This window comes from Grus americana, chromosome 9, assembly GCF_028858705.1.
Source record: "Grus americana isolate bGruAme1 chromosome 9, bGruAme1.mat, whole genome shotgun sequence".
Lineage (NCBI taxonomy): Eukaryota > Metazoa > Chordata > Aves > Gruiformes > Gruidae > Grus > Grus americana.
Genome location: NC_072860.1, coordinates 18,537,227 through 18,562,845, shown reverse-complemented (window position 1 = coordinate 18,562,845; position 25,619 = coordinate 18,537,227). Strand labels below are relative to the sequence as shown.

General features: G+C 50.8%; 2 protein-coding genes across 8 annotated transcripts in view; both read right to left on the bottom strand.

Annotated features, from left to right (window-relative positions):
• AP2M1 (adaptor related protein complex 2 subunit mu 1) overlaps positions 1-10,850 on the bottom strand; it is a 29,767-nt gene extending 18,917 nt beyond the window's left edge. Inside the window, exons 1-2 of one of the 2 annotated variants that reach the window (XM_054835181.1) lie at positions 10,711-10,783; positions 9,674-9,742 (exon numbers count right to left, since the gene is read on the bottom strand). The gene's annotated coding sequence lies outside the window, so the exon portion shown is untranslated. Of the gene's footprint in view, positions 1-9,673; positions 9,743-10,710 lie in introns of both variants that reach the window. The other variant, XM_054835182.1, reaches the window with a different exon arrangement.
• Positions 10,851-11,552: 702 nt separating this feature from the next.
• Positions 11,553-25,619, bottom strand: part of DVL3 (dishevelled segment polarity protein 3) — a 33,828-nt gene continuing 19,761 nt past the window's right edge. Inside the window, exons 2-17 of one of the 6 annotated variants that reach the window (XM_054835514.1) lie at positions 24,347-24,416; positions 20,346-20,467; positions 19,833-19,939; positions 19,118-19,253; positions 18,746-18,839; positions 18,267-18,336; positions 17,832-17,971; positions 17,560-17,636; positions 17,021-17,133; positions 16,656-16,706; positions 16,385-16,534; positions 15,422-15,553; positions 15,002-15,169; positions 14,186-14,398; positions 13,486-13,884; positions 11,553-13,029 (exon numbers count right to left, since the gene is read on the bottom strand). In XM_054835514.1, the coding sequence (XP_054691489.1) occupies positions 12,998-13,029; positions 13,486-13,884; positions 14,186-14,398; positions 15,002-15,169; positions 15,422-15,553; positions 16,385-16,534; positions 16,656-16,706; positions 17,021-17,133; positions 17,560-17,636; positions 17,832-17,971; positions 18,267-18,336; positions 18,746-18,839; positions 19,118-19,253; positions 19,833-19,939; positions 20,346-20,467; positions 24,347-24,416 (2,074 nt within the window). In that variant the 3' untranslated portion in view covers positions 11,553-12,997. The other 5 variants (XM_054835515.1, XM_054835519.1, XM_054835517.1 and 2 more) reach the window with 5 other exon arrangements.

Sequence of the window (25,619 nt, the reverse complement as noted above, 5' to 3'; positions counted from 1 at the left end):
AACCACTCATCTAGCTGGTTCGGTAATTCAACCTTTCTAATAGTCACATTTGCAGATAAGGATTATTTAAGCAGCATCTTGACAAAATTCAACACAGATCTACTTGGAATCATAGCTGCCTAGTAGCACAGGCTGCATTAATAACTAAATACAGAGAGCTGGAAGTTGTCATTAGCCAGGTAAGCTTTTTAGACAACAGCTAATTCAGAGTATTTCTTATCCACGTACCAGCAACAGTGCAGCTGTAAGATCAAAAGCAGCTCACTAGTTTAATAAAACAAAGGGTGATGGAAAACTGCTACAATATATGTGGAATCTATGTATGGTCATGTTTTAACTGCTTTCACAACTTGGAATTACTATCTTCAGCAAGAGTCCTCAGACCTAATTTCTAGCATCTTACATTCAAGACGTATGGATACAGCATAAAAGGTGATGAGAGGAATGGGGTCATCCTAGTTACTTAAGCTAAGCTACTTTATCTTAAGCATCTGGAGCACTTGTTCAAAGAATAAGTTATGTAGCAACGTTACGGCCTTTGCAGTTCCCTAGCAGCAGGACTGAGTAACACTTCAGAGTCCAAACCAAGAGCAGCCTGGCATACTGCACACTGGGTAAACGATCCCACTTTTGGGACAACAACAAGGTGCTATTGGAGTGGGAGATCTCAGCCATAAGCCACTTTAACTGGGGGCTAGTGCCTCAGAAGTTACCCTCTTAAACTACTAATCTTCTCTTTCTTCAAAGGAAGATTGTTTTGAGAGAACTACAAAGCTGATAGACATTACTGAGGCAGAAGATAGTTTGATTTTTTTTTTTTTTTTTTAAATACACAGCTACTTTACCAGATCCCATTCCTGTAGTCATATGCATTCCTATTCAGTTAGGTTTAAGTCATAATACCCACTCTAGCAACTGCTTGGTTGGCTTAGTCCTGAGAAGAACACTACAAATACAATAGGGCAAGCCTTATGACTAGTTTTTGGCATGATCACATAGGTATTTCTCAGCTTTGACACTGCAAAGCATTAGATAACCAACGATCTCCACACTGCTGCTAGGGTGGGTTAGCCTACACCCACTTGTCTGGGGTGCGTGGAAATGATAGGGAGAGGCTAATGACAGTGAACTGATAGGTGTTTGTTCAGGAACACAGCAAAAAATAAGTTAAAATGACCTGGCCTCAGATCATTTCAAAGGTCAGGAAAAAAATTACAAAAGCAATGTACACAGAGGGACAAAAGGGTAGAAGCGTGGAGTATTAAGAGTAACGTATCCTCTAAAAGTTATATTCAAGAAACTAAAGCAGCTGCCTATTTGAAGGAACTACTGCAGACGTGAGTTCTGTGCTAAAACAAGATTTATAGTGCAGGCACTACTTTTCATTTCAGAAAGACAAAAAAGAAACTTTAAATTTCACAAGCCTTTACACCAACATTTTTAGCTACACCTAATGAGTCCTCAGAGAGTAACATTACACATAACTTCTCTGCTATGGGTCTTCAGCTACCAGATGGCCGGTTCTGCTCATTAAAAGGAAAAAGAACCAAAAAGTCAGTTAAGTGAAAATAGCGAGAAACAGACAGGCAAGCAGTTTTCCCAAAACTCAATAGCGAGCTTCCTGGCTTTTACTCCCACATTCTGCTCATTGAATGTCTCTGGCTATTAACAGTCAGTGGCTTTGTGTGGCACTGTCATCAACATTTTTTGATGTCTGAGACTCCATCTAGCACAGAAAAGGTTTTCAAACATGTTTTTCTTCCATTCCCATTAGTGACACTATTAACTTCAGGATACAATTATTTCATTTACTTCCAGGATAAGTCTCTGTAACCAAACCTAGTAAGACAGAGGCAGCACACAGTCCAAAATTCCCATGTAGTTAGAGTGGGAAAAGCCTTTCATAGCTGTTCACTGTCCCATGTAGGGGGACAGAAGCTACCCAGTGTAGCTAGCAGCAAGGCCAACATCCCCATGCCAGAAGACAGAGACAATCCCATTAGTCAACAGAACAAAACCAGGTTCTCCAATTTAAGGAAGCAGCTCTACCACAGACTCATGACTACTTGTAAGACACACACAGCCCTAACAGGCATGCAGGAGGCCACTAAAAGTTAACATGCAGGGCTAGAAGCCAAAACATGGAGAACATCAGTTTGAATACAGTTGCCCAACAAGTCTGGCAGATGCTGAAGCTCTAATTCAGCAAACATTTGGAAGGTCATTCATACAGGCCAAATGATGGGGAAAAAAAGAAAAAAGAACCATTACGACAATGAAAGCAACTTATTGCCTGCTCTAGGAAATCCTTTCCTAATTAGTATTTTTTCATTCCAGATAAGAGACAAGGATGTCTTTTCAGACTGCTATAGTGTTGGCTTCCACATTCAGATACAGACTACTGCTACCAAAGGTGAAGAAGAGATGCTGCATCCTCTTTAAGATTTACATTGTATAGAATAGTTTCCTGGAAGCTTATGCAACTGGTCAAAGCTGGATCATGTGAATCCCACAAACCCTTTCCAGAAGATTCCTAGAAAGCACATCCTAGTCTTAAAAGAAAAAATAAGCAGCATTAAAACCCAAGAGGGAGATTAAGTTATTTGTTTCACTATTTTTAGCATAAAGGAAACATCTGCTTTGATGAGCAACAGGATCAGACACAGCGTACACAAGACAAAGCATCTTGCTAACATGACAAGCCAATCACTTTCTGAAAAAGCCTTGATTTGAATACTTACTACATTACAGTAAGACATGTAGAAATCTGCTGATCAAGCTTCATGTTGGAAATTAAAAGCCTTCTCTTAGGAAGATCTAGAAATTTTAAATGTTCATTGAGATAATGAGGCTATGTTTTCTCATATGTTAGGTTAGAATATATTCTGTAATAGGTTCACTTAAGTTACAGGCAAAAATATCAGCATTTTTAATTGCATTGCAGTACTAGGCAGCAGAGTCAACTGCTTGCTTATCTTACATGTTAGTAAAAACATGTTGGATGGAGATTAAATATAGCAAGATTCAAGTGCTTCCAGTCTTTAAAAAAAAAAAAACTTTTGTCAATGCAAAGAAATGCTAGGCTTCTTCCTTATGCAAACCTACTAGGAGCTGAGTTCAGGCTTCAAGCCTTCCATGCTCAGTTAGCTCCTAACTTAACTAGCTTCATTTGTGCAATTAAGAACCACATTGGTTCATATTGCTGATCTGTTAGCTCCATGTCTTGTCTCCAATGTTGGCAATGAAGGGACAATCAGATAACAGTAAGGACAGATAACAGTAAGGACAATGGCTTGTTTATTTACGAACTCTCAACAGATCTCCAAAGTACTTGCCCAGTTTCCTCTTGAATCTCTGCAGCAGCAGCATCCCACGGCAAAAACAGTATACAGTTTTATAACCACTGTACAAAGACCCTCTGCTCTATTTTAAGCCTGCTTTTTCTTCCTTCTCCCAGTTTTGTTTAATGGCCTCAAGTTCACATACACAAAACAGCAATAAAGAACTAGCCCCCACACTATCTTCTCCATCACCTTCATTGGCCCTTTCCCAGAATGAGGTGTTGCCACCTTACTCAGTTGCTCTTCACAAGGAAATTGTTCGATGGTTTAGTCTTTCTCAGTGCCTTCCTCTAAACATTTTCCTTCTGTAAGCAAACACAAAACTGCCCAAGTTATTCAAGATGTAAGCAAACCATGATACAAACAACAATGTAATCATGCATATCCTCCTTTGATCTATTCCTAGTGGTTCTTACTATTCAAAATCATCAGGCCTCTGCAGTAGTTGAAGGACACATGCAGTATAAACCTCTTGCTGCGCTCCCACTTCGTGACATCAGGAACCAAACAGGTCTCAAGCGCACAAGGTATTTAACACAATTGAAGCAGACCTTCCTTGCTCTGCTTGACTTCTGCAGTCCAGCATCTTGAAGAGTTCCAAGCATCACGAGCATAGATGGCACAACAGCACCAACAGAGCTTACAGCAAGTGCTGTTTGGTGCAGTGCCATCCTCTCAGCCACCCCTCACCAAGTTGGCCTATGATGGAGGTTCAGGGAACACCGACAACATTCCAGTCTTCCACTCAAACCCTGCATTACACCCCTCCCAGACACAAGATCAGAGTGACCGCACTCCCTCCCCGCTACAGAGTTACTTCCATCAGCTAATGGGAGCATGTCCACACAGCTGGAAACTCAAGAGGTGGAATGACTAGCCCAAAGATAGATGAACAGATGAGAGGAAAGCTATACAAAGGGCAGCATGCAAGAGAAAGTTGCTTAAAGCTTAGCAAGAAGAATGGCTCTTTAAGATGACAATGGCTCTCCTTGAAGTAGCTGCAGTAAAAATAAGCCTGCTTTGTTTTCATCCTCATTTGTGTTTCGTACAAGTTTCACAGATAATAGTTTCAACTATTTCAAGGTTACACTGCAGCTAGAATGAGGTTTTTAGTGGTACAGTTCAGACTTGGTATGATCTTCCACACATTTTTAAATAATGAATAGTTTTCAGATCAGCTTTGAAAAATGAAAGATCCTAGTGCTTGCAACAGTTAAGAACTGCAGGGAACAGTGCTCAAATTAATCTGAGAGTGACATTCAGTGACTCACGACTGCTGGAATCAGAAGGCCCCAGAATAAGAAATCCACCACAGGAGATGGGTTCATCTGCTCACTGTGCACAAGCGACATGACTCAGAAAGTTTCCCAGTAACAGCATTGCTCAATCAGCTTTCAATGACTCATTCTGCTTCTCTCCACAGTCAGCCTTTTCTAGGGAGCTTGCCCTGCACTGTTTTTGAGTTTCATCAGGCTAATAGCTCATTGCAAGATACAGTTGAAGACCAAAGCCCATCACTTTTTCAACTGTTTATTGCTAAGTGCCTGGAAACCAAGATGACTCTAGCTGAAGCCTCTGGGTTAATGGTCCATCAACTGCATTTTCAGAGCTTTGCAGCTCCGCTCCTTCTGTTTCACTAGCTTGAACATATGGCGACCCGCTTCACACTGGTAGCTACAGCCCTGTTTTCTAGTTATAGTATGGATGGATTTATTCTAGTTAAGGTACAGAGAAGATCCACATGTATGTTGAATTCACACCAGCTGATGACTAATCACCTTAGTTTAGGAACAACAGTCATCTCCCAATACACTCTGCATTCTTCAAGCAGCTTGCTACTGGGGTAGGAGTTAGATCCAACACCTGAACGCTGCTCCTACAAATACCTATGGCCAGTATGCTTCATACTCTGCTGCCAAGGACTTGCATTCTCATATACTTCTATTTCAACCCATAAATAGAAAGGAAAAGGATCACAAAAAGCATCACAGACAGACCACACACTTACACACACTTACAAACCCACTAGGAATTAAGGCTACATGGAAATGCCTTTCCACTCAAATGAAAGTGAGAGCATTAAGATACACCTTTATAGCAACTGTGATAAAGTTACAATATTAAAAGTCAGCTACAAAAAAGAATATGTATAAAAATGAAATTCTGGGATGCGGATTTGAATGCATTTCAGTAGTTACGTAACTGAAAAGCAGCAGGATTAGCTGGACCTACAATGACTGACATGGTAACGTGCACCTTCTAAAAAGAATCAAGCATACTCATCTCAAATCATGTTGCTGCTCATGCTGTGCAGGAGATGTGCATTAGCGAGTATCCCTCTCTCAAACCATCATGACACGTCAGACCAAGCCCCAGAAGTCAGCCTGCAGCACGTTAGCTGCAGACCATAACCAGGACAGTCCAGAGAAAGATAAGATGCAATAAAGTACTCAAAACCTGCTTTTGCCCATTGATTCTATCATAGATGGAAAATGCTCTATTTATTAACATCTGACCTAGAGACAGGTGGTTCTCCAAGAGCCAGACTTTGCCCTTTCAGAGCTACATTGTGCCACGTGCTTGGAATGCATGGGTGCAGTCAAGAGCACAGGCTCAGGCAGCAGGATCCTGCTGCTGGGCTGTCAGTAGCTTCATACATTCTGGGATGCACCAAGTGGCTGAACCGGGAGCTACCTAGCAAGATGATGCAGTAAGCCTGTATTTAGCAAGCAGTTTCAGCAGTTCCCTCCTGCAGCATGCAAGAGCCCAGCCTTCCACCTCTATTGCCTCTTCATGGATTCTGACCTAAAATAGCTGCAGAAAAATGAACAAAGAACAAGCAGCTTTCTCAGACTAAACACAGCAGACATAGGGAAGGGACTTACAAGCATAGTTTGTTCCCTGTGTGGCAGTTTGTTTATATCTGCAATACCACAAACAGTACCAATCCTCCAGCCTTCGTCCAGTTCATTAGCCTCCTATGGTCTCTCCACTGGAGAAGCCATAGTATTATACCAGCAAAAAAATATCACCTTAGTACCACAGTCATCTGTTCATCAGGGTATGAAAGACAAAGTTGAATTCTAGCCTAAATCCCAGGTATACAAACATTCAAACAAGTAAACTTTCTACAATACATTTGTCCCATAACCTCAAGTCTTTCAGGTGACATCACATAGACATTAATCCTTCCCTACACCAGCAGCAACAGTGCTTCAACCTACACCACAAACTTCTCAACGCAGCTGTTTGCCTTTTGTAACTGTATTTGCACAAAGAGAACAAAAAAAACCTTGATCTGCTCGAATTCATTGCTCAGGAAAAATAGTGAATTGTTAGTTGGTTTTCTGCAGTGGTACAAGGCAACATGGCTGCAGTAACTGCAGCTTCACATCTAGGCAAGAGATGCTTATTCTAGCCCTAAAAGAACAAAGTACTGTCTGAAGGAAACATGTCACGAGCAATGTGTCTACAGCCTAACGGTACTGGAGCCACCATGAACTTTGAGCATATTTTGGTATTTTTGCCTCAGGAAAGAGCAAAGGCAGTTGTCTGTATCCTTCCATACCAGTTTCTCCAAGTTCAGCGCAGACAGGAGCAGCTGAACTCTTGAGCAAGGCCTGGCCACTATCACGGCAGGTCTGCTCAGCAAACCCTTTATGTTCTCTCCTCAGGGGTGCAGTGGCAACAAACAGCTCAAGTATAAATGCTCAGGAGCAGCCTGACAGCAGGGATAGGAGCTTTTACGCTGCCCATAATGATATAACCACAGTTTCACATTACCACCCAACCATCAACAGCCTCAGGGTTTGGCAAGCACTGATAGCACCGAGTGCATTTGTCTGTTCATTTTAAAATGCACCTTTAGGATCAGCTGTATTTTACTAAGCCAGCTGTGCAGGTGCTATGCTCACTACAGAGATACCTCTCCAGAAAAGAGTGTAGCACTACTGGTGGTGAAAATAAGCATGTGTCACGGTCTACCAGTTACCTTCAAGTCAGCTGCTGACAGAGCAAGCCACTGAGGCCGGATCAGCAGAGCTGAGGGGACTCCTGCTCACCTACAAAGCTATTCTGACCACAGCTCCACTGTGAGACAAGCTGTTAGCTTCATCGAGTTTCCTGTGCCATCAAGTACAGGGTACAAATAAACACAAGATGATCAGTAGTGAGCCCAAGACCCAGCTACTCCAGGCTTTGTGACTCCCATTAAGGGGCCAGAAGTTTCCCACAGCACAGACATCACTTAGTTTGAATGAACACAGGAATGCTTATTTCTCTAATCTACACAGCACATCTAGGAAACAGCAATCACAAGTCAGTTAATAAGCTGGTGTAAAGCAACCAACCCATTTAGTAGTCTATTAAAAGAAAGTTTGGGTTCTGACTTAACAGTAAGTAAGACTTCTGTGCATTAATGAGCTTATCTAACTAAGCAGTTCAAGGTACATTAGCTGCTAGAGTTCTCATCCAGGAAGAAACCAGGAGAGGTATTGCAGCTCTCACCCAGAGGGCTGAGGGTAAGTCACTAACTGTAACAATTTCTGCATTCCAGAAATCAGTATGATCTTGGACAAGTGACAGCAGTTGAAGCAGGAGGGGGATTAGTCAGGCTGCTCTGGCAAACTGGAGTTATTCAGAAAACCAGTCCTTGCAGGCTACCGCTAGCCATTATCAACCCAAAAGGCTTAAGGCTTACAACGATGTCATCACCCCACCAGCTAATCCAAGCATCTAAGCTTTGCTTAGAGGGCTGCATTAGCCACTTTCCAGGAGGCCAAAGGCTGCACTTGGTTTTAAACAAAAGTAGCTGCAATCACTTCATCCTGGGGAAGACAGGCTGCATAATTTAATTAAGAGGCATACCGTGAGCTAAAGAGCTACTGAGATAAACCCATCAGTTTCAGAGAAACCATTGCTATTTTAAACTCAATCCCATAAATCCCCATAACCAGTGGGCAGAAAGAGGAGCATGTTCAACTCTTACCAGGCTCTCCTCCTATGGTCTACTTCTGCATGCCACACTGCACATAGCCAGTCTAAAGAGTAACAAGAGATAAATACTGACACAGGGAAACACGAGATGCTCCCTTACTCTGGTAAAACATCACAGGAACAGTGTTTAACACACCTCTCTGCCTTGAGTCCAACCTTATCTGAATAGCCCTGATGTCTTCTTCCATTTTGACCAGTTCTTCCAAGGCAGTTTTAAAGTCAGTCTGAAGCAGCTTCTACTTGCTTTTCACTCTTGAGCTAGAAACCTGAACAGTGACTTGCATTCTATTCATCTTCTAACCAAAGAGGTTAAAAACATGGACTGTAGTTTGAGTAAGAGCTTATATTCTTAAGACCAGTAATGGTCTAGGTGCCCTGACTTGCCAGTTTTTCCTCTCTCTCTATTACTGTGGAGCAGATAACTGCATTTCAGTCTGTGCCTCAGCCTGCAAGCTTTTAGCTGAGCTGCCAACCTCCTGCTGAGATCAAAATAATATATGGCTTGCTAGTAACTTTTGAGTCTGTAGGTCATTCACTAGAGGAGAGGAGTTGACTCTGCCATACAGACCAATTATGTTTTGGCACCCCAGGCTGTACTTCAGTCCATCCTCCAGTTAACCCTAAGAACAGCCTTTAAATACTCTCTTTAATGGTCTTTAGTAGCGTAAGCTTAGAAGAACAGTGCAAGATGTTGTGCTGCAAAAGACAGTCTCGGCTTTATCATGTCTTGATGCAGGGATGAGACAAGAAAAGTTTAACTAGGGTCACAGGAAGCTTCTTTACAAAGCCCATTTTGTTTAGCGATTGTTTCCATGCCATTAAAAAAAAAAAGATATATCCTATCAAACCAGAGTGCATTTCTAGCCATCTGAGCTTCAAAGAACTCAAGATGTAACCCTGCACAGCCTCAAGACTCAACTCTTCAAAGGCCAGAATTGTGCTCTCTCAGGAGGAGGAAGCAGCCGGCCATAATACCCTTGAAGGATCTCTCAAATGCTCTCCCTGAAAGAAAACATGGCCAGTTTGCAGCCCAAAGAACACCAGGTATCTTTGTCACTAGATGTCAGTAACATGGCACTTCCCACAGAGGAGAAATGATGCCTCCCTTCTGACAGGGAAAATATGGCAGTAGGCAATTTGGCAGCATCTCATTAGAGATTGTCCCTGCAAGCAAAACTCACGGGGACAAGTACAGTTTTTACTATAGGAAAAAATAGTAGCTACAGCTCTGATGGCATTCAAACGAACATTGCTCAACAAGACACCACATGAGCCTGTATGCAGTTAGAAACCTGCAATACCTAGACTTCCGAGCCACAGAAGCCATCCAGACTCACCTATCTGGGAAAGTTCCAGGCTCAGATTTTGGCAGCCTGAGGCTAAAACTTGATAGCAGCTTTGTCATACTAAAGCAAGCAGAAAACAGATCATGGAATCACACAGCTTATGGGGAAAAGACTAGATCAAAAGCAAGTCATTTCCTACTGGGGAGAGAAGTCAACTGCACTGGATGATAAACACAGGCTGTGTTTCCTGCAGCTTTACTGAATCCAAAAACCTAGCCCAGGGAAGAATGGAAGTGGAAACACATCTATCTAGAAGAGCCCTTGGATAACAGCCCATTTTAAGCCTCAGAACAAGCACAGTTTAGCATCAGCAGCACTACATTCTGCCTCAGCAGGTTTTCCAGGGAGGAAGCTAGAGGGTGCAAGCCATGACCTAGCTAATTCACGTTTGTATCAGTAGTATAGGCAAATGATTTTAGGGGAAGTTCCTGTCCGATCCGACTACAAGACCTTTGCTCAGGCTGACCTAGCACATCGGTGCAGGGCTCCCCTAGGCGCCCTATGCCACAGAGCTTGACTCTGTCCCCTGCCCTCACCCGGTTCAGCACCGCAGGGCTGCCACCCCAGGTATTGCAGACAAATAGCTAATTAACACAAAATAAACTCCCTTACCCCTAAGCAACGTGCGAGTGGATGAGCCAGCTCGGGCGGGGCTGGGGTCGCCCAGCACCCCTTCACCAGGAGCTGAGGGAAAGCCCTCCCAGAGGAGCCCCGCTTCCCTCCCACACGGCTCTGCAAGGCACGGCCCAGCTCCGGGGGACACTCCCGCGCCCCTCCTCAAGGGCAGCTGGTGGGGGACCTCGCCTCGCAAGAGGAGACCCCCAAGCCTGTCAGGGCCGCGCCGCGCCCCGCGGGGTAGGCCCGCGGACCCCCACCCCCGGCGAGCGCCAAGGGAGCCGCCACCCGCGGCAGCTCAGCCACCGCCCTGGCGCGGTCGCAGGCGAACCCCGCCACAGGAAGCCGCCCAGAGAAGGGAAGCGGGCCGCGCACCCCGCCGGGGAGCGGAAGGACAGCACGGAACACCTCACCTGCCACTGCCCGCCGCCGCTCACTGCCCAGCGCTCAAAATGGCGACCACCGGCCCCCCTTCCCTCCGCGCCCCCCCTATCACTGCAGAGCCGCCGCCGCGCATGCCCGCCCGCGCCCCGCCGCCGCCGCGCATGCGCCACCACGGGGAGGCGGGGCTCGGCGTCCGGCGGGGCCGCTCGGCGGGGGCGGGAAGGACAGTCTCGCGCGATGCCTGCCGGGAGTTGTAGTCCTGCGGCGCGGGGCGCGCTGGGAGTTGTAGTCCACGGAGGGGGTGACGGCGTGGCCGCCGTGCCCACGCGAGAGGCGAGCAGCAGCGCCGGGGCTCGGGGCGTGGGGACCGCCTGTAGGGCACAGGCGTGCACCCGGCAGGGAGGCTGCTCCCACTCCCCGTAGAAGCCCGAAGCCACCGCGCCCCTCCACGGAGCTGCCGGGCTCCCCCCCGCCCAAACACCGCCCAGGGCGCTGGCCCCACGCACGGGCACCCTCGGGGCTCGCCCGCTCCCCCTCCTCGCACCGCTGCCCGGGAGTGCCGTACCAAGCGCCGGAGAACTGCTGGCTGTCAGACCTGCCCCCCATTCAACTCCCGTGTGCACCCGCTGGAAACGGGAGACCCGGGGAGCACCGAGCGCCCGCGGCCAGGCCGCGCACCGGAGAGCGGCGGCAGCGGCAGGCCGGGCCCGGGGCCGGTTCAGGCCGCGGCAGCCCTCGGCACCCCGGGAGGAGTCAGTTGGGAAACAGGCCGAGACACAGGGTGCCCTTGTCCCGCTGGGATCTCGCTGCAGAGCGAAAGGCAGGAGGACAGAAAAGGAGGCTGGAAAAAAAACAACACAAGGCAGGAGTCCAATAAAACTATGTTTATAAATAAAAACAAGGAGATTGGTTTTGTTTTTATAAAACCCAGCGGGCAGGACAGGGCAAGGGCACGAGCAGTGGCCGGGGAGGCTGCTGGGTGGCATCAGGAGAGGGGGGACAGGCGGCAGCTTGCCGGTGCCGAGATTGGGGGACAGGAGGATGGCAGAGAGCGGGCACTGGGCGGGCGGAGGAAAAGGAGAGGCAGTAGGGAGTCACGGGGAGATGAACCGATAGCACGAGAGCTGGCAGAGGGGTTCAGGGGCAACACAGACCCCAGAGAGGCAAAATACATTTCATCTCCAAAGTATAAAAACTGCAAACACAAGACAGACGAGAGAAGGCAACGCTTGCAGAGAAAGCCACGGCGCGGCAGTGGGAGAGGGTGCCGGGGCACTAGCACCGACGGGAGCAGGGTCAATTGTGTCTGTACCGTAGCGTGCTCGGCCTTGGGCACAGGGAAGGGGGGTGCCCCCAGCCCGAGGCACGTCTCTGAGCACCCAGGAGAGGAAGGAAAAAGGGCAGGGAATACAGGAGCAAACAGACTCTATCCCAGCCCATCTGCAGGCACCAAGCCCAAAGGCTACAGTTCAGGCTGCAGCTGCCCTCCCCACAGAGCTCGTGTCACTGCCAGGCGCCATTTGCATCCTGAGCGGGGTCATCCCAGCTCAGTCCCAGAGCCTCGACCCTCTCGGCAGCTAGGCCAGCAGCACTCATGGCGCTGGGCAGAGGGGGAGGCAGACTCGGGCTCTTCATAGGGCAAATACAAGGGACCTCCATGTTTCCCCAAAGCATGAAAGCAAACCACCCTCGCCTTCTAACTCCATCCAGGCCCTTGGAGATGTCACACTGCTGAGCAGCAGTGGACAGCAGGAGGGAGAAGGACACAGCTGCCACCGCCAGCCCCAGGCATGGAACAGCCCCTACAAAAGGGACAGACAGCAGCATGTCGCAGGCAGGAGGGCAAAGAGCAGGACGGAGGGAGCAGAACTCTGCCCTTACATCCCCCCCAAGTACCCAAGGGCAGGTGCAGGGCCCCAAGTCGCACAAGACTGTGTGCAGGCACCTACCGCCGCTCTGGGCTGAATGCAGAGGTACAGCCCCAGCCCCACAGCCCAGGCAAGGTGAAGGAGGGTCCTGCCATGGGGCAAGAGTAGGGAGGCAAGAGGGAAGTGGCAGCATCTCACCACTCCCTGGAGGCACTGAAGCCCTGGAACATTCATGCATTAGCCAAAAGGCAACTACAACAGGATTTAAAACGCGTATCTAAGGCTGGTCCCTGCTCCCCTCTCAGGGCTGTGGGAAAGGCAGGGCATCTTCCGCGAGGGGGAGGAAAGAAGCCATCTTCAGCGCCACGTGTGCCCAGCGCCCTTGGAGCTCCGTGTCCTCCTGTCGGGCCACGCCACGCTCCAGCTCTCCCCCCCGCGGGCGGCAGGCTCAGAGAAAGTCAAACACCCCGTAATTCTTTGCTGCTTGATAGAAGAAACACAAAAGGGTGAAAAGAAAGAAGAGATGTTTAGGGCGGAAAGACTGAGGCAGCAGTGACACACGGGCAAGCAGCACAGGGCGCTGGGACGGATGCAGATTAATGGGGTTAGAGAGGACGGCAGGAGGGAATTACCATTGGCAATACACAAGTCTGGTGGCGGGATGGGCTGGCAGCGCCCAGCAAGCCTGCCAGGCCCGTCCACCCCGCTCGAGGAGGGATTAGAATCAAGGTTTAGTTCCATTTATTTTTTTTTCCCTTTCTTCTTTTCGTTATCAAGACAAAAAAAAAAAAAAACAAAACAAAAAACAAAACCCAAAAAACAAGGGGTGAAGCCAGGGCTGGTCCTAGGAGACAAACGACGGGGATGGAGGGGGGAAGGAGGGTCAGCAGACAGACAGGGGACGGGCGCTTCACATTACATCCACAAAGAACTCACTGGGGTTGCCCATGGCCATTCGGAAGGACTGTCTACTGGCTGTCAGTTCGGGGGGCACAGAGGCCAGGTCACGGCCCGGCGGCGCCCCGGGGGGCCCCATGGCTGAAGGCGGTGGAGGCATCAGCAACATGGGGGGGCTGAAGAGAGGGGGGAGGCCGGGCGGCCCGTACGACTGCTGGCTGTGGTGGCTGCGGATGCTGTGAGCCAGAGAGTGCTGGCTACGCTGGCTGTGCTGGCTGGCCGGCACCGAGCGCTCGCTGGCTGCGCGCTCACGCCGCATGCTGCTCCTCGTGGTGTGGTCCGACTCGCTCCCGCTGCCACCTGACTTGGACTCCCCAGTCTTCTCTCTCTCCTTCCTTCTCTCACTGCCGCTGCGATTGGAACCGCTGCTCCGGCTCCCTGCAAAGCGCACAAGGCAAGGTTAGGTGACAGCTCAGACGAGCCAGGAGGAAAGGATCCTCCTCTAGCCAAGAGAGGACTACAGCACGCTGCAGCACAACTATCCACCTGCAGACTCCATGCTCTCAGTCTTCTTTCGACTCTGAGTCCCACAACCCCTCTGGGATGCACCTAACTGAAGGCTTCCGTCCTGGCTCCCCCCACACGTAGGGCCTTGCCCAAGCAGCCTTCTTCTGCTCCTTCCCTATACCGAACGGGGCATCTGCGCACCTGCAGACACATTTTAGTCCTTTTCACTCACCTTCACTGTGCTGACTGCCTGCACTGCCCCCTCCGTAGCTGTAGCCTGGGTCAGGGAAGCCGGGGTGGGGGTTGTATGGATGAGGTGGCGGATACTGATACGGGAAAGCCATAGGCCAGGGTGCGGCTCCTGGGTGAGGGAGTGGAGCCAAAGTGTCCTGATCGGAGGCACCGCTGGAGCCATCGTGATCATGGAGAGACAGATTAGCCATGTCTGCAAGAAAGAGAAGAGGGGTTAATCCAAGCGGAAAGACAACCACTTGTGATGAAGTAACTCCATGCCCACCCTCGCTGATGCACAAGGATGGGGTACGCAAGGAAACGCAAGAAATTGGCACTCTCCCTGCAAGTCAATACAACCATTTGTTCTTCCTGGCCGGACAACAGCCAGGCTGCGCGAGTCACAGCTGTCACTCTAACACAGAGACCATCTTGGTGGGAAAGGATCACATCAGAGCTGCAGCTCACCCTGCTAATTACTTCCCCCATCCCTCTTATCTGAGCAGAAGCCAGTTGTCTGAGCACCACCAGCACTGGAAGTTCAGAGCCTGGAGACAAAGTCAGTAAAGACTAAGACTCTGCTATGGCTGCCCAGGAGAAAAGACCACATAGTAGGTGATAGTGTCATCTTCCAACTTCCACCCCAGCAGCATGACATGGGAGCTGGGATATTCCTCCTCACTCTCTAACAGGGTCTTTAGAACAAGGGGCCCAGTCTGATGGCAATGGTGGTAGCTATGTCCTCACGGTCTTAGAAGAGCTCTGCAGGACCTCGACCCCTCCATCCTCTCCCTCCCACCCATGCCAAGTGCCTTACTTCCACAGAGGTCCCCGAAGATATAGTAGCATTGCTCCGAGAAGGTGATCTTGTTCACGGTGTGTCGGATGTAGCCAGCCTTCAGCAGGTTGCTGGCGTATTTGCGGGATTCACGACGGTCTGTAAAGCCCTCCACATGGTGATAGAGCCAATCCACCACGTCCGAACCTGCCACCAAACATCAGAGTTAAATACAGCAACAGAGAGGAAGATAGTGGCCCTTGAGGCAGTAGGTCACACTGGAGCTAAGACAAATTGGGCCAAAAGATGAAAAGGGACTGCACAGTTGAAGGTTCAATTTGTGACCCTGGCCTGGTCAACAGTTTACGGTGACAGAGATGCTCCCTTGGGCATCTGCTTGGAAAACAAGCCACCCATTCCCCACTCCCTGCCTCTGCTGCAGGCAGCACAGTCTCTTACCAATGAAGGCATTGGGGATGGTGATCTTCAGCCACATGCGGTCACGCACCTCCAGGCCTGACTCTGGTGAGGCCATGGCTTTGACAATGGTGGCCATGTCGCTGTGGATGGACAGGTGAAAGTCATCGAGGCCTGTGGTGTGGACGAAGGGGAGGGAGGCAGAGATGAGAGGGGACAGAAAAGACAACAGGGCTACATGGAATCATCACACACAGGAGGAATGGGCCAGGGAACGATACATCACAGACAGCCTTGGGGTGCATGCTGTGTAACCCCCCTTCCAGCCTTCCAATGTTGTCCTTCCCATGTCAGCCATTTCACCCTGTGCAAAACCCAGGCCAGAGTCTCCTTCCTTCCAACCAGTCCCAAGCAGCTGAGATCCAAAAGCTGCCAGCTGAGCCCACACAGCCCAGCAAGGGAGTTCTCTGTTCCTCACAAACTTACAACGAACCCCTGGCTTTTTGCCCCAGCTGAGCTCTCTAGACCCTTGCTTCAGGGCTCATTATACTAGAATCACCCAAAACATTCAGAAAGCAACCAAAAGAGCCCTGTGTTCAGCAGGACCCTGTCCCACTGCAAGGCTCTTTGTTCCCAACTGCCTCCATCTCTGTCTGGGAGGGCAATTGCTCCAGGGACAAGCTGACTCCCTCTGGCTCTGCACTCTCAGCCAGTAACCCATGACTGCTCTGAGCCTTTCCTCTACACCTGCCACAGCTCCTGGTTTGCACCCAGGCTCTCTGACTTTCCTTACGTATAAGGCTGAAAAAGATGGTATCAATTCACTCAGCCAGAGCTCCCACCGATCCAAGTGTCTGCCTAGTGAGAGCTGCCTCCCTCTGAGTCCCCTGGCAGGGCAGACCTTGCCATCCCAGCTGTCCCCAAGTAGATGTATTGCTCCCTTTGCAGCACAGTGAAGGTGAGGAAGCTGTGCAGCGGGTGAGGCACGGAGGCACAAGGACTTACGTTCAGTCTCTGGGATGGAGCTGGTGATGGAGGAGCTGGTGGAAGTGATTGTGCTCATGGATGGACTCATACCGTACGCTGGGTAGGTGCCAGTCATCGCTGCCGTGTGAGACACCCAGGCTGCCGGGTCAATGGGCCGGATGGGCTCACCTGTAGTGAAGAAAGAGTCAGTCAGTAGCTATAAGAAATTATCCCCTCATCAAATTAACCTCTGGGGAGGGACAGGGACTCAGCGCAGCCCATTCCATCCCCAGCATCTGCCGGGACTCACCCGGATCGGAGCATGGAGAGTCTGGCCCAGCCCAGATCCGCTGGGGAGCAACTGGGAGAGAAAGAAGAGAGGGAGGGTCAGCAGGAGAGGTGCAGAGGGAGAGATCCCCCTATGGCTCAAGGGGGGTTTCTCTTTCCTCTGGCGCCCCGAGCAAGTGACCCCCCTGCCCCAGTGAAACGCGTCCCCAGCGTGATGTGGGAAGGAGGGCTGGGCTTATGGGCATTTTGGCCTGGGAATAGGACATAGCAGTCTCCTAACAGGAGAGCTGAAACCCCATCAAACCCCAATTCAGTGCCACATGGAGTCACACACACAGGGGAGGAACAAGACAACAACCAAGTAAGTGCTTAAGGCAGGGCTCTCACATGAGCTGGGCACCAGCGTTAAGGGTGGGTCAGCTATCCACTTACTCCTGGGTAACGAGAAGCAGCCCCGGGGGCTGGGGTCCCAGCACTTGGCGACTGTCAGGGTGATGGGCCTGCAACAAAAAGGGGAGAGTTAGAACAAGAGCCCAGTGGCACAAACCCCTGCGTGATGGGCACATGCTGTGTACTGGCTCTCTGAGAGACAGGGAGAAGCTGGCAGTAAAGTGCCCTTGTCCCCCTCCAGCAAAAGATTTCCTCAGTGGCATGCAAGAAATGATGTGACCCTGTTGAGGGTTGCTGATGACCCTGATGACAAGGCATCCCCACAAAAAGGGGGCACAGACCCCAATTCACCACCATTCTGTTGGCTGGAATTCTTGCTTTGGGCATGAAAATCCAGGAATCAAAGCAACACCAAAAATGTAAGTTCTGAGCTTCTGCAGAGCTACTGGCAGAGGTGGCTGGAAGACACGACTCACACACCCCAAGCACACACCGTATAGCTGCCCACACAGGTAAGGAACAACCTGAGTACTTACCCCGGCTTGTGCACAATCTCCCTCAGCACCCGCACAGCATCATCGTTGCTCATGTTCTCAAAGTTGATGTCATTTACCTGCAAACAACGCAAAGAGGTGAGTCCCAGAGATGTGACCAGCAGCTGAGCTCCCCACTCAGCTCAGCAGTGACTCAGCTCCCTCTTCCAAGCGCAGCTTCCTGGGTTTAGCCTGCCAAAGTGCGCAGGGAGGCTTCTGGGTCTTTTCTCACTGCTCTCCGAGGCCCAAAATGGAGGTACGTGGGTGTGAAGTACCTGCAAGAGCATGTCTCCTGGCTCAATCCTGCCATCAGCTGCCACAGCGCCGCCCTTCATGATAGAGCCAATATAAATGCCTCCATCCCCACGCTCATTGCTCTGTCCCACAATGGAAATGCCCAGGAAGTTGTATTTCTCTGCAGGGATGGAAAGAGAAAGAAGTAAGACATCGTAAAGCAGCAGGCATAAGCAGCCCTAACCTCAGACAAACCACGTGCTAATGATGGTCACTTGCACCCTTATCCCAGAGGGATGTCCTGGAATGCAGAGAAAGTCTTGAGAGACCAGTGCTTCAAGACAAGCCACTTTCCTACAGAATCCGTCTCCTCCCCCCTCCCTGTACACGTTCTCTTTGCCGCCTCCCCAGTCCCCTCTCTGCCACCCAATCTTGCTCTGGAAGGACTGCAGGCCCCATGCACACCCCCCACTCACCCATGTTCAGCGTGACCGTGATGATGTTCAGGGACATGGTGGAGTCTGTGATGCTGCTGAAGGATGATGACTGCAACATAAGTGAAACATGAGATGTCCTTCTGTGTCTCAGTAACATTCCCAGCCCCAACTCCCTCCATTTGTGCTTCCTGCCACTCCCTGTGGCACCACAGCCACCACCCACAACTCCAGCCTTATTCTGGGAGCTTTACAGAGCCAGAGGACATCAGCCACAGTCCTTATGACGTCTCAACAGCCAGGACAAGGCCTGTGGTCCCAGCTCTTGAGGCTACATTGGCTTGGGAAGGGTTTACAGCACTTCATGAAGCCTCAGCACTTGGATACCACCCATCTCGTGCTATGCCCACAGCAAACACAGCCGAATCCCTGATCAGCCCTGGAGCACTAAGTGGAGAGATCCTCCAGGCAGCCCACTCTGCTCTGCATTGCCCTCCCCAGGATACCCGGCCCCTGGGTACCCGCTCAATGCGTGGAGCCTTCTGTTTCCGCCGGCGTCGCTTGTGCCTCCTCATTAGACGGGAAGCACTGCTTTGCTCCGTCGAACTGCTAAACCTAGAGGCAAAAGTGAGAGTCAGCTCTTCTGCTACTGCCAGGGTAGTGGCTCTGGCAGCAAGAGAGCCACAGAAACAGCACAGGGAACAGAGGATTGCAGAGGCAGAGGGGCAGAACATGTATGTGGGAGACAGACAACAGCAGAGCGGGCTGCTGGGTGAGACTTGAGGTCTGAGCAGGGACCCTGGAGCCCAGGATTACTGTGTCCTGCAAAGGCTCCTCTCTGGGCTGGGAGGCAGGGGGAAGCTAGTGTTCCTCCAAGACCTAAGCTCTCCTACCTGCTGGTGGAGTCATCTTCATCCGAATCGAAGAAGCTGGTGGTCTCCAGCTCACTGCTCATGAGCGTGGAGGAGCTCTCGTACCCGCCCAGGTCTCGGCGCCGCTCTCCCTTCACTGTCCCATTCACCCTGGGTGCTATGAAAAGATAAGACTCGTTGTGCTTGAGACAGGCCACAGGGAAACGACCCCTTCCCCCATACAGGGCTCACAGCAACCTTCTCCGAATGAATCTGGCCATCAGACAATCCTATCAAGTGCCAGCCGGATCTGAGTCCACCCTGGGATCAGATCCATCTTCTGTGGGATACCTCTTCTATCACTACAGGATGGGGAAGAGGGTGATGGGGCACTAGCAGCAATGCTGCTAAAGTCATGGAAGACTTGCAGCTGGTTCCTTGGCAGAGCAAGGAGCAGCACAGAGCAGCAAAGCTACAGCACACTCTGCTTTTCAACTAAGGAGGACTGAGGCACTGTTGTCTCCTGTTCTTGAGGCTTCTACAGGAGACATCTCCTTTGCCCCCAAAGGTTTCAACACCAAGTTGTGGTGCAACATGGATGTTGGTCCTGCCTCCTACATGAGGCTATGGCCTCAGATCACTGAACAGCCGTTCTAAGCTGGGATGGTTCTGCAGAACAGAGAGAGCTGCCCCATGTCTGCCCCCACCGTGCCCCAGCCATGCCCTGCAGAGCTCTTGCCATGTTACCAGCACTCACCATGCTCAGGCCCATCTTTCCGACGAGGTCGCTCCCTTTGCGACGACACCACTGAGTCTGTCTCTGTCTCATTATCCAAGTTTTCCCGACTCCCTCCAGTGTTAGGGCTGCGATAAGATAAAAAGAAAAATATGTCCAAGAGGGAACAGCTTAAGCAGGCTGCCTCTACCTCTGTGCTAGCCAGCACGAGCCTCCAGCCATCAGCTGTCTCCTCCCTGAGCGACAGGAGCAGAGGCAGCAGAGAACAACCACAGCACATCTATGGGTGCAGGGCAAAGGACTAGGAGAAGCTGTGCCAGCTCTTTGCCAACTTCTCTGCACTATTTTCAGCATGCCCTTGCTTGTTGAATAATGCAGCTCCACTTCAAATCTTCTCCCAGCCCCATCCTCCTCCCTTCTAGCTGGCTATGATCCCTGACAATTTGGGTAGGAGTGTCCCAGCCCCTGGTCTGGATTTACAGAGAAATCATTGAGGGTCCCTCAGAAACCAGGATAGGCGTCCAGGTAACTTACTGGAAAGAGGGAGGCCTGGAGTCTCCAATTCCTCCTGTGCGCTCCATGGAGGGTGGCAGCTCTGTTTGGTTATCGGCACAGACTGAGCCAGCATCTGAATGGGAACCCTCTGCAGACACCAGCTGGAGGGACGAGAGACAGAATTAAATGGTTGAGGCACCAGTGAAACGTTTACAAGAGTGGCCAAACGAGCTGGCCAAAAGCCTGCCTGGCCCAGGATCTCATCTCTGACGGCGGACAACAGCAGATGCCCAGGAGCGGGTATGGAACAGGCCAAGCATGTAGCAACATTCCCCCTTAACGCCTTCCCAGACGCCGGCTATTTGTGGCTCAGTAATTCCTGACCCAGCGGTGAAGTCGGGGTGGCTGACAGCCCTGCTTGGAGGCTCTGACATCATCTGCACACCCACACTGTGCGATTTTTACACTCAGGTAACCTTTAGCACATGTCCTGTAGCAAGGAGTGGATTCCCCTAGTTGTTCTTACATCAGAAGAGGCAGCTACCAGTCACTCCTTTTCTCAATTTTACCAGCCTCTACATCTCTGCCTTCAAGCTGTGGGACCCAGCAGGACTTTCACCCTCCCAGCCCACAGGAGCTGGAGGTAACAGAGCTCAGGGGTGAGGCTGGCTTTGAAATAGACTCCAATGTTGCTCTTTTTCTGGCTTCCACACGTACTTTGCAAACTATCAGGTTGTGCCCAGCTAATTAGCTTGGGCACAACCTCCAGCCAACCTCTGGGAGGCTCAACGGTTTCCCCAGCGCAGAAATTCAAGAAAGGGTCAAACCCCAGGAATTCTTTACACCAGCCATGCTTGGGGCAGCCCAGGCACACCTACATCTGTGCCTCTGGCTCTAAGATAAATCACCCATTTCAGGGCTCAGGGAATGAGGTGGAGCCTCTCCTGGGAGGAAAAGGCTCACTAGTGGGATGAAACAGAAGACAGCTCAAATTAGCTCAATGGAAAGTGGTTTCCCCAACGTCACTCCCCATCCAGGTTTGCACTCTCCCCACATTCAAGCTGCACTGAGCAGGGCCAATCCCAATATGGCCGGGCAGGAAAGCAACAAAAAGCCTTTTCCTTCAAGAGACAGTCAGGGACCCCCAGAGCAGAGGTGACAAGGGCCCAGGAAAGAGCCCCCCCTTGGCCAGGGAGTGAGCATCCAGGGACGGGCTAAAGTTCATGAGCAAGGGAAGACTGATTTTCATCTTTAAGGACCTTTCAATGTGCTTTTCACATCTGACTCACGCCTGTCCCCTGCACGGCATGGGCAAGCAGGGGGGCTGGCTCTCTCCCAGTGTCAGGGAGGGACCGCAGGGCCTTGATCTGCCCCAGACAAAACAAGCTGTGGGTCAGCCTGGAGCCAGCCCAGGGACCTGAGGAGACCAGGACAGGGTTCAGGCCTCAGCCTGGTTATTTGAACCAACTGCCAAGCCATCAGCCATCACAGGAGAGGTTTGATCTAACAGAGGTGAGGGATGCCCCACTGTGGGTCAGGACAGAAGGATCACGAAACATGGGCTAGGAAGCAGCTGATAGCTGCTGCCCAAACCATAACACCCAGTGTAAATGCAGAGGCAGCTCTGCTGCTTGCTGGTGAGGGGACCACATCTGCACGGAAGCAGAAGCAGATGCCAACCCAGGTGCTGGAGGCACAGCCCATTTACACAGGTCCTGAGCACTTCCCAGCATCACTGATGAAACAGAGTTGTGCCCTGCCCACCTTTGAGAACTGGGGAAACCATGCTCAAGCAGGGGATGCACCTCACAGACCATCATTAGGGCAGGGGGGAAGAGAGGTCTGCTGCCAGGGAGACACTGGGAACAGAGACAGGGATGCAGCCGGGGCAAGGAAGACAGAGCAGCCCTGAAAAAGCTGCAGCCAAGGCAGCAGACAGGGCAGAGAGCACCCTGGGGTGCCAAAAGCTGCAGAGCCCGTCCCACAAGCCCCAGGACAAGCCCAACGGCTCCTGCTTTTGCAACTGTCTAACCAGCTCTTGTCTCACACTCTGCTCAGCTTCCCTCCCTCCAGCAAGCCCCAGGCACATGGCCGGCTCCGCTCCCGCTCCCGGCGTCTTCCCAGGACACATCCCACTCCCCGAGGGCCACAACCCTGCTCTGGCAGCCACTGCCCAGGAGCACAGGGGAGAAAAGATGCTGGAAATGGCCAGCACAGCCTAGGGAAGTGTCATATAATGCTCTATGCTTGAAGAACTCAAGGTAAGACCAGGCAAATAGATCTAGACAGAGGGAACTAGCCACAGGCAGCTGTCAAGCAGCAGGGAGGAGGAGAGGGGGTGTTCCCAAGCAGGGGGGACTGATGCTGCCTTCCTCTAACACTCCTGGGGCTGGGATTTCCTCCGGGGAAGGGTTTGATAGCCACCCTGCACTTTTCCTGCCTCTTGTACTGTCAGGAAATATTCACTTGGATCCGAGTCCTCATCTTTCCCTCTAGCTAAAATTAGTACCACGTTCCTAAAATAGCCTCATCCCAGCCTGTCTGGTAGAAGCAGCAAAGCAAGCGCTCCCCCCCAGCCCCCAAACCACCCATGGACAAGGAGACTCTTAGCAGAGATAGAAAAAGGGATCATCAGCTGTGCATAAAGGTCTCTTAGACTGCCCACCCTTTGTGCACAAGAGCTGGTAGCAGGGCTAACTCCAGGCACAAGTTCCCTGCAAGGAGCCAGCACACTAGAGCAGCAGCGCGGTGCCCTGGTCAGATCAGATGGGGCTGCACTGGATCCACATCACTCACAATGAGCAACTAGAAAGCCCCTACAAGGAAAGCCAGCAGCTGCATGGATGCATGGACCACAAGGAAAAGCACACCAGGTAAAAAAAACAAAAAAGCAACAGAAAGGGCTCAGAGCCTCTGGGACTCCCCGTAGAGCAGGTGAAAACAAAAGGCAGGTGGAAAGGGAGGGGTGGGGAGATGTCTTGGGGCAGATGCAGCAGCAGCAGGGATGGTGGCTGAGAGCTGGACAGGCTGTTTCCTGAAGGGCCTGCTAACCGCTAGAGGGAGGACGGCAGACGTCCGGTTGCTGGGCCTGCGGCTCTTTGTGCAGGAGCCCAGCACACCCTCTCCTCCTGGTGCGGGGCGCAGGCAGCACCCCACCCTGCATGCCGCCCCCCTGGCCAGCATCCCAGCAGGAGCCAGTCTGGCAGCAGGGCACCCGCCTGCCCGGTCCTGTCACCCTTGCCCTCCCTACCGAAATGCAGTCGCTTCATGGCCCCCCAGCCAAGGCTTGGCTGTTTGGTGCAGGGATAGAAGCAGCATTAGATCTGACCTAGCCTGATTTGCTGAGGATTTTCATTGTTTAGGGGCTATCAGGTGGCCTCTGAAAAAAGGCACCTGGATCTTTGTTCAGCTCCTGGCGCACACACCCTCTTCAGCCCAAACTGCAGCTCATCAGAGGGGAAAAAGGGACAAGGGGCTACAGAGACTGGATACCCTCTTCCCCCCCGCCAAAAAAAAAAAAAAAAAAGGAGGGAAAGAGGGTCCCCTTGGGGGTAGAGGGAGGCATGCAGGCAGAGGACAGAGCATGTGCATGGCATGGCACAGAGGGAGAAGCTTATCCTGCAGCTGCCCAGGCAGTACCTTTAGTCTTCAGGGCAGTCAAATCCAGTCCGCTTCACCAGCACTAAAGTCACTTAAGCCCTTTGCGCCAGTCACCGGAGCAGGACTTTCCTTGGAAAGCTGACCCTGCCATAGGGGCACATGGGTTACGCTGCAGACAGGCTGGGACCATCACCTCTGCCAGGCATCAGTGATCGCGAGCTCTCCATAGAGGCATCCCACATCTTCCCCGGCACAGGGGACCCAGCACCACACAGCCCCTTCTCCAACTGAGGGACAGGAGCATGGTAATCCAGCTCACCAGCTTCGTTAGCAGTCAGCACTTCGACAGTAGGGAGCAGTTCCCGTGCCTTACTTGGCACTATGGTTTTCAGAGAGAGCAGACACAGGCAGCGAGATACCGAAGCAAGGGGCTTGCTTACCCACGACACCACCCGGCCGTTGAAGCAGGGAAGCTTGGCATTGTCATCCGAGATTTCTTCTTTCACCACCCTGCAAAGGGGAGAGGATGCAGTCAGAGCTGGGTCCAGGACTTCAGAGAAAAAGGAAACTTTCCCAGGCGGGTGTTTGCACCCAACAACAGGCATTCCCAGGCTTGGGGATGGGGCAGGGAGAGGACTGGCAGCTCCCTCCTGCTGCCAGGCTACAGCTTCCTACGTCCACAGCCATGACTGGCAGGCTGGAGAGGAGAAGACAAGGACAGAACAGGCTCTCCTGTGTGCATCCAGCTGTTTTATCCCTCGATTCACATTTTAATCAGTCAAAAAAAAAAAAAAATTCAGATGCATATTTCCACCAGTTCGCTTATTTCTAAAGAAATACATAATTTAAACCTCTTTATAATGATCTGAAAGAATCACAACCTATGCCAGAGATTTCTAATAGATGAAAGTGAAATACATTAAACATGCTGCCTCCCAAATGTTACTGTTGCTTTTTAATTACATACATAATATTTCAACATCACTTCAAGCTTTATAGTTGTGCCACAATGTCATGTTCCCACATTACACAAACAGCTACATTATTATCAGTCTTCACAGCGGAGGGAGCACTGATAATTTTTTTCCCCAAAAGTAAAAACATCATTTTTCTTTGGAGAGAAAATGTCTTCTTTCTGTTTTAAATATCACCAGGCACCCAAATACTTCTTCCACAGCGAGTCTGCAATCAAAACAACTTGTCAATTCATGAGGTTCAATTAATACCATCTTTGATAAATTAAATCTAATGGTAAAATAGGCTTTAAGTAGCTCATTTTCTTCTTCTACTCAATGACAACATTTTAAGCACTCTTATTTAATACAAAGACATCTTACAAATAGTTTGTGATGTTAATTTCCCCTTCCTAACTATATCTAAGGTAGCTTGACGCATATGTGCTTAAAAAAATAATGTAGTAACTAAACAGTGAATCAATTATGTTTTGGGGAAAAAAGAACCCAACAGAAAAAAACCTAAAGCACGAATATGAAACCGAGGGAAATTATGCATTAAAAAGTAGTAGTTTATAAGTAACTACAACAGAGTACACAGAGGTGGGATCCCATCAACAGCTCTGAGGGGTCCCCAACTCACACAGAATTGAAGAGGATGCAAGCATGGGACGTGGAGCTGGGACCCATTGCCCCAGACTGTCACCAGCCCAGGCACCGCCACCGACAGGCAGCACGCCAGGGCCCGGAGAAACAGGTA